The sequence below is a fragment of the Engraulis encrasicolus genome, chromosome 13, assembly GCF_034702125.1.
Source record: "Engraulis encrasicolus isolate BLACKSEA-1 chromosome 13, IST_EnEncr_1.0, whole genome shotgun sequence".
In the NCBI taxonomy this organism is placed as follows: Eukaryota; Metazoa; Chordata; class Actinopteri; order Clupeiformes; family Engraulidae; genus Engraulis; species Engraulis encrasicolus.
The window spans coordinates 36,962,996-36,977,424 of record NC_085869.1 but is presented as its reverse complement, the minus strand read 5'-3'; the positions used below and the strand labels follow the sequence as shown (position 1 = coordinate 36,977,424).

The 14,429-nt window shown below is 45.6% G+C and overlaps 1 protein-coding gene across 1 annotated transcript in view; it reads left to right on the top strand.

Moving 5' to 3' along the window:
- fn1a (fibronectin 1a) overlaps positions 1-14,429 on the top strand; it is an 81,609-nt gene that overhangs the window by 19,929 nt on the left and 47,251 nt on the right. The window contains exons 10-15 of the mRNA XM_063213853.1: positions 1,699-1,854; positions 2,277-2,405; positions 5,124-5,267; positions 13,097-13,218; positions 13,602-13,770; positions 14,188-14,373. Coding sequence (XP_063069923.1) covers positions 1,699-1,854; positions 2,277-2,405; positions 5,124-5,267; positions 13,097-13,218; positions 13,602-13,770; positions 14,188-14,373 — 906 coding nt within the window. The remainder of the gene's footprint in view (positions 1-1,698; positions 1,855-2,276; positions 2,406-5,123; positions 5,268-13,096; positions 13,219-13,601; positions 13,771-14,187; positions 14,374-14,429) is intronic.

Below are 14,429 nucleotides of genomic sequence, written 5' to 3'. Positions count from 1 at the left end.
CCTTGGCACAGGTGCTGCAAGGTAAATTACACGGATGTAGTCAGGGTTCGAAATGGCTGGTACTGTAGATGCTGATAGCCAAGCTTACACTCACTAATGAGTCAAAGTGGCTAGGAAGTTGGTATAGTCCAAAAGCCAAACTGAATTTTTACCAGCATTTGGCCGGATGGCTGGTGTTCATTTAGAGCCCTGGTTGAAGTGTAAATCATCTGAGTTGAGAGCTGTGAAAAATCTCATTCATCCAGCTCAGGGCGTCCTAAAAAAAAGAGAAAAAACAGAGTTGTCTGCCACCTTCAGACCTCTACAAGAGACCTGTTTAATGTGTCCAAGACCTGCTCTTGTTGTTTATGAGTTGTTGATGTCTGTCGGCCAGCCTCTGGATGCGTGGAGCTTTAGAGGAGCCCTCGTTGCTTTGAGCCCTGCTGTGTTGATGCTAATGTGAGTCTGATTTCATCAGGGAAGAATATATGACATCATAGTTTGGCCTGAGCACCGTGTTTGGAGTGGGGGACCTTCCCGGCCAACACAAACTCCGTCCAAGACTTTTGGGCTTAGCTAGCTTGCTTGCCTGTAGGCTGGTTTGTCCTGGCAAGAGAGAGTCTCTGTCCTGGAATAAGTATAAAGGTTCGAGTGGGTATTGGGGCCAGTTCCCCGTAGTTCATAATTCATAAGCTTCAGCAGTTAACGTCAGTGAGTGTGGAGAGCTGTGGAGTGTTGCATGGAGTAGTTGTAGAAAACTGGGAGATCCTGCACTGTGATTCCCGTATTCCGGAGTGCAGGTTGATTTGTGGTTTGTCTGTGTGGTTATGTCATGGAAACAATGGGAGATCCTGCACTTGTGGACAGTATTCCAGACAACAGGTCGATGTGTGTGTTTGTTTGTGTGTGTGTGTGCGCGTGCGTGTGTGCATGCGCATGTGTTTGTGTTCATATGCACACGTGCACCTGTGTGTGTCATGGTTAAGTAAGTCTGTGCAGGAGAAGGAAAAGATAAATGAGGTGGAGGATGATGAGATTTGGCAGACCAGGTAATGTTCTGCAACAATGCAAGATTGATGGAGCATCATCTTTGAGCAATTTTAGAAACTAACTTGCCTCATCGGCCATTCTCCAGTTTTCCAATTAGCCCATAAGGACGTGGCGATGGAAGAAGATTTGCTTTGATAGAATAGAATCTTGGCATTATTGTACCCGAGATGGTGGAAAGGGGGTTTCCAACCTAGAAAATCTTTTATCGTAGGCTACTTTCTTGAACACTCTAGAATATGTCTCCCTTGTGTTTCCCCCGGCAGTGCATGACTTAGGTGTGCACAAAGAAGTTCTAACCCTTTCCACCGTCTCTGGTGTACACCACCCATTGATTTTAGAATAGAACGGCGCCATCAGATAAAGACCCCATTTGGTCGATAGAATAGAATCTTGGAATTATTGTAGAACACTCTAGAACTGTGGTTCTCAACCTTTTTTTGAATCAACGCCCCCTGGACTTCATCCTAAGCCTCTCAACGCCCCCTTGACTTCATCATGAGACTGACAACGCCCCCTTACAATTCTCTCATGACAAATAACCACGCTCCCTCTCAACTGTATCCCTCTCAACGCCCCCCTAGGGCTCCCTAACACCCCCTGGGGGCTGTACCGCCCCTGTTGAGAAAACACTACTCTAGAACATGAGGTCTCTTTTCTGTATCCCGGCAGCACATGAGGAGGTGTGCACCACCAGTGAGGGCGTGATGTACCGCGTGGGGGACCAGTGGGACAAACGCCACGACGTCCTGGGTCACATGATGCGCTGCACCTGCGTAGGCAACGGACGCGGCGAGTGGAGCTGTATGGCCTACTCCCAGCTTAAAGGTCAGTGGCTGCAACAGTATTCTCTCTGTGTGCGTGTGTGTGTGTGTGTGTGTGTGTGTGTGTGTGTGTGTCTGTCTGTCTGTCTGTCTGTCTGTCTGTCTGTCTGTCTGTCTGTCTGTCTGTCTGTCTGTCTGTCTGTCTGTCTGTCTGTCTGTCTGTCTGTCTGTCTGCACGTGTACAGCATGTGTACATGTGTGTGTTTAATAACTGAATGGTAGTTTTTTAGCACATTTGTGTTTTGTTTGTGTGATCATTATTAGTTATCTGCGTTAGATTGCTTTCGTACATCTACAGTACTACATGAAATAGTCTGAAAATGGCTGCTATTTGAGTCCATTACTTACCGGTGTCGACAGGCATTGTGAATTGAGCCCATACTTACTACTTACTTTGTGTGTGTATCTTGATATTTCCGTTTGCAGACCAGTGTATTGTAGACGGGCTGACGTATGATGTGAATCAGACCTTCACTAAGCACCATGAGGAGGGCTACCTGATGAACTGCTCCTGCTTTGGACAGGGAAGAGGCCGCTGGAAGTGTGACGCTGTTGGTAGGTCACACACACTCACACACACACACGCATGCACACACATACACACACACACACACACACACACACACACACACACACACACACACACACACACACACAGACACACACACACACACACACACACAGACATATAGGGCACTTTTACATTACTTCGGCAGACACTTTTTAACCAAAGCGACTTATAATCGAGGACATAGCCAACATCACTATCAGATACAGTGTGCACAGGAAATATACACATAAAGTCGTTAAATAAAAAAGGTTAAGAACCACTGGCTTACGCTATAGTGTTTGTGTGGGCCTCTTCCCTCTGTGTAACTGATGTACTGTAGACGCACAACTAGCAAGCGTTGACGTTGGAACCCAGAATTCAATTCTTCAATGTGTCTTAAAGTCGTCCTCTGCAGTTTGAGTGAGTTTGAGTGGGGCCCGCAGAATGCCTGTCTCAAAATCTAAACACGCAGGGAAAAAATGCTGTTTAAGTCCCTTCGCGGTGTGAATGTTTTTCATCCCAGAATACCAACAGTCGATGCAAATGTGAATATGTCTCCAGCAGCACGTAAAGTCAGTTTTTGTTATGATAAGTCTTTTCCCACGGCACTCGTTCGGCTCCGTCAGCCAAAAGTTACATATAGGGAGTTCTGACAGTGGACTGAGAAAGTGTTGGAGAGAGTCACCATTCACTTACTAATGACTCATTTATGCATCCGCTTACTCAGGACAGCAATTATTTAACCTTTTAATCCTACCTTGTGTCCCTCTAAAACGACTCATCCGTTGTCACAAGAGGTACAAGGGGAAAGGGAAGGTCTGGACAGGCATTGTATAAGTCCTTATTTATTCAACCTAGAAAACGGCAATCCTTTTCTTTTGTGAAGTTCGTTCCCCATCCCCCTAAGCTCCCTGGCTACGATATGGTAGGTTGGGTTTGGATAAGAGGAGGCTCTTCATATCTATTTTCTCAAGAGATAGAATCTTCATTCTTCACTCGTCTGTGGAGCAGAGAGGGCTGTATAGTGTGTGCAGGGCCGCTGACAGCTTTGCCTGGGCCCGGGACAAAGCCCTCGGAAGGGGCCCCCACCCAATGCATATAATGTAATGGGGAGCCATTTCTGGACCCCTTCTCTCCCTGGGATAGCTGACCTGTTTACCCCCCACTGTTGGCTTTCCTGAGTGTTATTACACCCAAAGGAGCGCTCCTCCACACACACACACACACACACACACACACACACACACACACACACACACACACACACACACACACACACACACACACACACACACACACACACACACACACACACACACACACACACACACACACACACACACACACACACACGTGGTGCAGAGACTCTGATAGCGGCCAAGCTGTTAAGTACTCCAATGTGGTTTACAAGGACAGCCATATGATTGTTTAAAATATAGTGTCTGCCAGATGAGTGCGGTTTATGAGGACAGTGGTCCAATTGTTTCCAAAAATCTCCGTTCGCGTATTGGGTCAGTGCGGTTTACAAGGGTAGTCTCTCTCTGAATGTGAAAAGAGCAACTGAACTGCGTTTTTTGGAACATGTTGGCCTCCATCCAGAGAGCTTTGTGTCAGTTCAGGCCTAAATGCTCACTTGTTAAACATGTCCTTGGCGAATTGGAATCAAGATAATGATCTGAATATTTTCTTTTGAAAAGTACAGTTCTCTTATACAGTGAACAATATTCATATGCTCATCAATTTTATTCTGGAGAATGAGTTTGTCCTCCTGTATGTTATTGGAGCATCTGGCGGAAAAACATTTTTTTAGAAAGACATACACAAGGTGAATCCAATTTTTCCACACGACAGAATAGAAAAAATGTCAAATACTGCTAAGGGATTATGGTTAATGCTATTGTTCCCAGATACGTATTGTGGTTATGATACTAATCTGAACTATTGTTTTGAATCTGATAAAGACATGCTACCCTTGTAACGCTAGTCTGGCGCTCAACTTGCTAAACTATTGAATTGTTTTTGTAAGGGCCAATTTTCTTACCAAACTTTTCCTTGGCCACGTGAGACAGAGTATGGCGTTTCAGACGCGCATTCCTGAGTAAGCACGCACGGAGAGTGACATTAAAGTTGAGATGTTGTTTTCATTTATTGTCTACAATCCGGTTGACTTTCCATTTCATCAAATAAACAAAGAAATAAGCAGTAAAGCTTTGATGACGCTGTCTATGCGGTCGAAAACTATATCCTGACCCACACTCTGTCTGCCAGGCACCTGTGAGTGTACCAATTAATTAAAATCTGTGACTCGCGCCACCAATGCGCGTCGGAGGGAGTGGTTCACAGTGCCAAATCACTACAGGTGGGTAGGCGAGACGGAGTGTGTTCAGGTCCAGGTATGTAAATAAGAGCTAAATATACAAACACAGGATGATTCCAAACATAAAAGGTAAGTATATAAAACATAAACAAATATAAGGTAAATATTTGACTAACTAAAGTCTTCTTTTTACAGGGTTACAGGAAATAAGTCAAAAGTCACGAAAATCATAAATATGGCTCCAACAGTTTTCTACATCTGAGCTGTCCCAGCGACCCTCACTTTTTTACCTTGTTTAAGTCCTCTCCTGTGACGCACCAGATTGTGAAGGATAGGGACACGGATGATTTATTGTTATTTTTTCTTTGATTCTGATCTGAATATCTTTGAAATTCCCCATTCCCAGACCAGTGCCAGGAGCCGGAGACCAGAGTGTTCTACCAGATCGGAGACTCCTGGGACAAGGTCATCCAGGGTATAAGCTACAAGTGCTATTGCTACGGCAATGGTGTTGGAGAGCTGAGCTGTGAGCCCCAGCAGTCTTTCCCAGGTGAGTGTACGGCGCTAGCAGAGATTCTTTAAGTATATAGAGATATGCCATTGTAATAGGTTGCTATGGGCACCTAACATGACCAGGTTCCGGTCTGCCTAAAGGGGCGTGTCATAATACTCCTAGCATTGAATAGAACAGTCCTTAGGTCTGCCTAGGTCTGCCTAAAGGGGGATTCCCCCCCCTCCCCCTTGCAATAATAGAACCCGGAAACAATGGGCCAATGGAACCTCTCTCTCTCTACTCTCTCTGGCGCTGGTCACAGCATGCTAGTCATGCTAGACGGGTCATGCCAAGTTAGTCATTCAAGACCAGAGGGGTTTTCCAAAATAGATCAAAGGTATACAAGTCAGCTAAGCAAACTTGGAGTGAGTTGTAAATTTGTGTGCTTAATGTTTGGCTACATAATATACAAGAATATAGGCAGGGTTGGAAATGGTCATGTTTACTCACCGAATTAGAAGGTATTTGTCATGATGTACTCTCCCAGTCCTAAACCAGTCTCTCCAATGGGAATGTTACGTGTATATGCTGACATGAAAAGTAATAGAGTGCCTATGGTAATTTCACCATCATTTTAAAGACACGTCATGGTGTCGTTTAAAAAATGTCTGTATTGAAGTTCACGCTCAAACAAGCGGTATTCAATATAGGTCACAGCACCCATCTTCAGATGTTTATGGAGATAGGCTACCTCCACTCTCATCACTACACTGCAAGTACTTTGAAGACGGAGCTCTTTGCCCTGATCCTGTCTCTTGATCTCCCAGCCATGTCCCTCCCCATCTAGGCCCCATCCTGGATAATGGGGGATTTACTCAACAGTGTCTTGAAAAGTAGGCCATTTAGCAGTGAAAGACTACACAATTGCTTTAAGTGGGCCAGTATGCAGCAGTATGGGGTTTTTACAGTGTATCTGCATGTAATGCTGCTTTTTAACCTCATTTAACCTTTTTGCTACTTGGAGCACTAGTTAAGACGTTCAAGGTGACCTAAGGCCAAAAGGTCTGTCTAGATAGGATGAGAGCTGGACATCCTAGATTTAGAAAGAGAAAATCCCTCCCACTGCCACATATTTGGTCCAGCCAATTCAGGGTTAGGGGTTAGGGACGGGCTGACTGATTACTTGACAAGGCCTTTACTTCCTCAGTCCACTTAACTCACCTCTAGAATGCCATAGTATTTTACTTTAAGAGTGTCAGGAAAAGTTGGGCATTAAGTTCCGAAAGACTTAAAGACGCTGAAGATGGTTTCTTGTCTGTTAGCTTTCCAATAACTCAAAGCATAAATAAAGAAGCGATTCCTCTGTAGTGCAACTTTCACTACTAAAATTCAATACGCCGTTTTTACGTACCCAAAGTCTTCGTGCGGAGTTGAGTGCACTTTCTCTCAAAAATGGGGGGGAAGTAGGGCACTCACTCACTGATCACTACCCTTCATGGGCTGGCTCAGTCATGCATGACAGGACAAGCTAAGCTAAGTCGAGTCAAGTCAAGCTATCAAAGCCATCTAAGACATGAGGCCTTCTGATCCCGACAACACAGACGCACACACACACACACACACACACACACACACACACACACACACACACACACACACACACACACACACACACACACACACACACACACACACACACACACACACACACACACACACATACACGCACACGCACAGAGACTCATACATCAAAAGAGACGTCTCCACATAAACATGCATACACACACACACACACACACACACACACACACACACATACACACACCGACGTATACATCAAAAGAGACATTTTGCCGTTAATCTCTGTTGGCCGTCTCATCTTCTTTGCAATTAGCCGACTGGGAATAGGGCTGGGAGGAGAAGTGTGTGTACGCGTGTGTGTGTACGCGTGTGTGTGTACGCGTGTGTGTGTACGCGTGTGTGTGTACGCGCGTGTGTGTACGCGCGCGTGTGCGTGTGCCTGCATGTGTTTTATGAAAGTGTGCATGAGGCCTTTGCGCTCGCTTCTTGGGTGCCTCTGACCTCAATGCGAGCTATAAGTAGTCCTGTGGGCTTGGGTGGAGGAAGATCTGGTCAGGGTTTCTCTCTCTTTCTTTCAGGAGTGGAGAAGGAGAAAAAAAAGTTCCAGATGTGTTCCTGTGTGTTTGTGTGTGTTTGTGTGTGTGTGTGTGTGTGTGTGCGTGTGTGTGTGCGTGTGTGTGTGCGTGTGCGTGTGCGTGTGCGTGTGCGTGTGCGTGTGCGTGTGCGTGTGCGTGTGCGTGTGCGTGTGCGTGTGCGTGTGTGTGTGTGTGTGTGTGTGTGTGTGTAAGAAAACTCGGTGTGAGTCACTCTGACAGGTGGTGCGAAAGCCATCTTTGGGGTGTGTGTGTGTCTGTGTCTTTGTCTGTTTGTGTGTGTGTGCGCGTGTGCGTGCGTGTGCGTGGGAGAGGGGGATTGGCATAAATCACTCTTCTCAGAATCACCATGTGCCCCCCGTTTGAACGCTTTGGGGAGTTTCGGGAGGAGACGGCAAGTGTTTTTCTGCTGTTTTTCAAGGCGACGTCTCCTCCCTCTGTTTGCACACACACACACACACACACACACACACACACACACACACACACACGCGCGCTAACCTCCCTCTGTTTGCCTGCATGTGTACCCTACATGTGTTCCTCCCTTTGAAGTTGGGCCGAGAAACACACACACACACACACACACACACACACACACACACACACACACACACACACACACACACACACACACACACACACACACACACACACACACACACACACACACACACACACACACACACACACACACACACACACACACACACACACGCTAACCTTGGCCATGGGAGTCCAGATGGTTTCTCTGCGTCCTCCTCGCCATCCTCCATGTGCTGTATTGTGTGAGGCGTTTGCTGATCCCGGACGCCACTTCACTCTTGTGGACATTGGTGCTCCTCCCTGAAGGTGCTGAATGAGTTTACTGCCCACTTACTTTCAATGCTGTGTGTGCATTGCTGCTGTATGTCTCAATGGTGTGTGTGTGTGTGTGTGTGTGTGTGTGTGTGTGTGTGTGTGTGTGTGTGTGTGTGTGTGTGTGTGTGTGTGTGTGTGTGTGTGTGTGTGTGTGTGTGTGTGTGTGTGTGTGTGTGTGTGTGTGTGTGTGTGTCTGTTAACAAACACTGCCATGTTTGTACATTGTCAAAGTCTTCCTTTCTTTGTCATAGCCTACTTGTGAAAAGCAAATCGAACTAAAGACTTTGAATCAGGAAGGTAGGAAACGAAACGATGTGTTAAGAGTCACAGTTGGAGTTCTGTCTACAACTCTATTTGTGTGGCTTGTAGAGTAGAATAGAGTAGAGTAGAGTAGAGTACTTTAATTAATTCTCATGAAGGTGTCTGGTGTCTGACAGCTTACATAAATACTCAAATGCAAGACATAAATGGCTAATACACATTATTGCACATTTCAGTTGACATATAACACACATTTGTGTATAGCAATTAACCTTGCATCAGTTCACATAAACACACCCACGTTCTCTCTCACACACATACTGTATGTATTTAACTTTCAATTCCATTATGATGGATTGAAGAGACTCTTTTACCTGCACTGACCCTTGTAATTGGTGCATGATATTAGAGTTAATCATAGCCCTCAAGGTAAAAGGCATTCCTTTGTTCCCTTTGTTCTCCTTGGAAGAAGCCATAACACCTATCATTATCATGCCCTCCAGGGGACCTACAAGGCAGTGGTACTAAATTGATGAAGCTTGAATAATTTAATAATTTACCATTCAGCTTTTCCTTCAGAACATTGGTTAGTCAGGGTGCATTAGGTGTTAGCCATAATCAGATACTTGGGTAACATTGTATGACTTTGTCTTTGAGGGAAATTCGGCTATGACAGGCCTAACAATGTCAACTGTGCATGGCCATACAATATTTATGACATTGGCACATTAGGTTTGACTTGTTCATGACACCATTATGACACTGTTATGACATTGTTATGTCATACATATGATGCTGGCGTCAAGTAAAGTGTACCGATACTTGTAACATTCATGATTTCAAAGGCTAAAGTATTGTGCAGTTTCACATTAAATATGATATGCCCCCCCCCCAAAAAAAAAAAAAACCTTGGGCAATATTTTTGCAAATCAACTTTGGAAACATTCACAACCACAAATGCACACCATTTTATGCATTTACTATGTTGAAATTGTCATAGCTTTTGGATAGCATGATATTACCACGTTTAAACGGTCAGCCCAGGCCTCTGAGCCAAAATGACCCTACAAACCAAATGCATGAATCTTACAGAAGGTTGGAAAAGACCAACTAATGTAGAATGCACAAGGCACAGATATTTAGATATCTGACTTTTAAGATGGGTTTGCATACAGTTATTCAAGAACTTTAAATGGCCTAGTCAGAGTTAACCTACATATTTGCACAATGAATGCACCGGTGAATGCTGACACACTCACTTGCACAATGCTGACATGCACACATCCCCAGCTGTGACCCGGCATCACCTTTTTACCAAGTTTTTAGAAAGGTTTTCCTGCTTTGCCTGCTTTCTTAAAGCACAGGGCAGGTCTCTCCCCTGGAGCAGAAACAGCTAATAGCCCACAGCTGTGCCACAGAGAGTGCTTCTGGTCTTAAGAAATGGCACAGAAGTCAGGGTGTGTGTGCGTCCACGTTTGTGTGTGCATGTGTGTGTTCGTGTGCTCACGGTCATTGGGTTAGATTCACAGCGTTGGATGTTGTTCGCTGTGTGTGTGTCTGTGTGTGTGTGTCTGTGTCTGTGTCTGTGTCTGTGTCTGTGTGCGTGCGTGCCTGCGTGCGTGCGTTTGCATGCCCCACAAGGCCAGCATTAGTGCACTAGCACTAGTGCAGCATTAGTAAGTAGGTTTCCAGCTCTGTATAGTTATGTAGTTATTTAGTGCACACTAAGTAGGTTTCCAGCTCTGTATAGTTATGTAGTTACTTAGTGCACACTAAGTTGGATTCCAGCTCTGTATAGTTATGTAGTTATGTGCTGGTGCCAACACAGCAAGCACAGCTCCTTCTTCTCCTGGGGCCTTTTTAATTGAGCTAAATGGATACCAGCTTTGGGTGGAGTGTGTGCGTGTGTGCGTGTGTGCGTGTGTGCGTGTGTGTGTGTGTGTGTGTGTGTGCGTGTGTGCGTGTGTGCGTGTGCGTGTGTGCGTGTGTGCGTGCGTGCGTGAGCAGTGTCAGCAGATTTCGAGGCCTGGAGCTGTGTATCCGCCCTGAACACCACCCTGCTCTACATCTGCATCTGTCGGCCTGTCAGATGGATGACTGATGGATGGGGTGAGAGGGCGGTGCAGTTGGATGATTGATGGCAGGGTGGTCCAATGGGGCGAACCAGAGTCAGCGGCTGACTGGCAGGATCTGGCTCTGAGTGTGTTATATTGTGTTGTGTGTTGTGGGTATACAAATGAAAAGGTCTGGACTCAGCGTGGTTTGGGCAGGGATGTCACCACAGACATATTGTTGGGCATCCTATGGTCAGAAATGGCTGCCACATATTTCTTCCAGCTAGTTCACTAAAACCAGCTGAGCTGAGCCTGAAACTAGTCCAGTGATAGTCATGTAGTGGGACTGTTGCTTGGCATTTCTGGATTTGTCTGGACAGGACCATGCATATTACTTACTGGACCATGCGTGTGGATATTTAACATACTACATATTCCTGGGTTGAGGCCCACCCAATGAGGTGGCTCCATTAGTTTGCTATTGATGATGACAAATGATATCTGGGTACATGCCTTATCTGGACCATGTCTGGGTCATCATGTCTGAGTCATCTACATGGGTCATTGGTTATTTTGCACAAATGTATTGTATGTGTGCTTTCCTTCCACATGGGGTGAGGGGGTCTGTCTGTAAGATGTAAGCTCGGTCAGAATAGTTTTGAGGCCAGTCAGTGAGATATTTATGGTCTGGGAGCCGCTCTGTAAAGTATACACGCCGGATTGGATAAATACACTGGGAGAGAGCTTGTGAAAGGTCAAGAAAACACAGGGTTAAGTCACCCAGGGGCGATGTGATGCGTGTTATTGTAAATTAAGTTTAAAACATTCCTGTGCGGAAATGCAGCAATTAAGTCGTGCCGTAAATTATGTCTTTTACAATAATACATGAAATGCAGTGTGGTCTTGGAAAAAAACACTGTACGGGTTAAAGGTTGGACAGAGAAGAAGGGAGGGAGAGACGGAACAGACAGAGAGAGGGAGGGAGAGAAAGAGAACAGAGAGAAGGAGGGAGAGGGGTTTTCAGAGGCCTGTGGGGTGTTTGGTGTTTTTTCAGGAGAGAGAGAGAGAGAGAGAGAGAGAGAGAGAGAGAGAGAGAGAGATTACTGTTTCTTCAGCAGAGAAGAGAATAGCATGTGTTCTAGACCCTCGGGAGGAATCTGACAAGGGAATGTCAGACCGTCCCCTCTCCTCCTCCCGTCTCTGGCAACCAGAGATGTTTTCACACAACTACACTCTTTTCTCTTTCTCTCTCTCTCTCTCTCTCTCTCTCTCTCTCTCTCTCTCTCTCTCTCTCTCTCTCTCTCTCTCTCTCTCTCTCTCTCTCTCTCTCTCTCTCTCTCTATGTTTTCTCTTCTCTCACAGCAAGCACTCGAGGATCTCCCACAAAATTCACCCTTTTTTCCTCTTTCTTTCTTTCTTTCTTTCTTTCTTTCTTTCTTTCTGTCTTTCTTTCTTTCTTTATTTCTGTCTTTCTTTCTTACTATGAGAGATGTAGTTTTGGTATTCTAGGCAGATGCAGCACCCCAGGGCTAGGCTGTTACAGGTCTGTATTTGAACTAACAGCTGAGTGTCAGACTCCAGAGTAGAGACTTGGTTTGTTGACTTTTTTCATTTTATACTGTATAGCTATCCCTAAAGGTACACACACACACACACACACACACACACACACACACACACACACACACACACACACACACACACACACACACACACACACACACACACACACACACACACACACACACACACACACACACACACACACACACACACACACACACACACACACACACTGCATTACCACAGCTCTAGATTGAGGAGTAAATGAGAATATGGACTGTTTTTAAAATGATAAATGTGGTGTGGTGTTGAAAAATAACTGTACAGGCCAGAGGTTGGAGAAAGAAGGAGGAAGAGGGGGATGAGAAGAGGGAGTGAGAGGGAGTGAAGAAAGAGAGTGGGCGAGAGGGAGGGGTGATGGTGGGAGGAATCCAGAGCTTTTTATTGTGTTCTGCATGGCAGCGAGAAGGATGGGGAGGAGGAGAGGAGAGATAGTGTGCAGGTGATTGGTAGATAATGCTAGCTCTGTGCCTGACTCAGTGATTAATATATAATGTTATCTATGAGAGCGATGTCCAAGTTAGTAATACATAACGTCATGTGCTTTTCATGTGCTCTCGGAAGTAGATATTATCCATTCTCAGCAACTCGTGGTACTTTCCACTGTACAAAAAAAAATGTTTAAAGTTTTCATATACACAAGTTCATGTTCATGTTCATTCATGTGCGCTTCCCATGTCAGCGTTTGGTATTTACGCTATTTCGCAGCGCACCATTAAGTCTTGCCAGAATATTATGAAGGTGAAGTTTTGCTCGGGTGAAGCTATGTGTCATCCATCCATCCATCCATTCATCCATCCGTTCATTCACTCATTCATTCACTCATTCATTCATTCATTCATTCATTCATTCATTCATTCATTCATCTAGCCATCCACTCATGCCCTCTTCTCTCGATCTCTGTCGTCTCTCCCAGGTGGTCATCGTCCTGTTCAGGTCATCATTACTGAATCTGGCAACCAGCCCAACTCACACCCCATCCAGTGGAATCCCCCGCCCTCCACACACATCACACAATACCTCCTCAAGTGGAAACAGGTACACACACACACACACACACACACACACACACACACACACACACACACACACACACACACACACACACACACCCCATCTCATCACATTGCATCAAGTGGAACCCCCATCCGTCTACACACATTACACATCCATGATTGAAATAAAAGGTTTTCTCTCTCACTCGCTCTCTCTCTCTCTCAATCTTTTTCTTGCACTCTCTATCTCTTTCTCTCTCTCTCTCTCTCTCTCTCTGCATTGATTATAGATGGATGGGAACAAGTTGTCAATTCTGGTACTTCTGATAACATATGGCACTTGTATGGGTTCGACTGATTTGGTTGCCATATTTTTTTCCTCCCATGATCCCCCCGCCCCCCACCTCTCCTTCACCTGTCCTTCAGAAAAACACCCAGGGCCCGTGGCACGAGGTGAACATCCCTGGCCACCTCAACTCCTACACCATCTCTGGCCTGAAGCCCGGCATCACCTACGAGGGACAGTTGATCAGCGTGCTGCGATTCGGACACAGAGAACTCACACGCTTTGACTTCACCACCACCTATGGATCACGTGAGTGTGATATGATATGAACACACGCACACGCACACGCACACGCACACGCACACACACACACACACACACACACACACACACACACACACACACACACACACACACACACACACACACACACACACACACACACACACACACACACACACACACACACACACACACACACACACACACGATGGATCATGTGAGTGGGATATGATATGAACACACACACACACACACACACACTAATAATAATAATAATAATAACTGTATTTGTACAGCACAATTCATACAAGATATGCAGCTCAATGTGCTTAACAGTTACAGTATATCAACAACAATATTAAAAAAACATAATTCAAAGAAATGAAAAGTAGAACATTTAAAAAAGAAGAAAATATATCATCTCTGTTTTCACATGTGTTTCAGTGGCGACTGCCGAGGGTGAGACGACCCCTCCCCCGCCCACGGTGGACATCTCGGAGTCGGTGACTGAGATCACCTCCAGCAGCTTCGTCATCTCCTGGGTGTCCGCCTCCGACACCGTCTCAGGCTTCAGGGTGGAGTACGAACTCACTGAGGACGGGACCACGTCCTCGCAGCCTGTTGTCCTGGGTGAGTGGGCACATCCCATAATACTACCCATTTGCATTTGCAGGCATGGCCAGAGT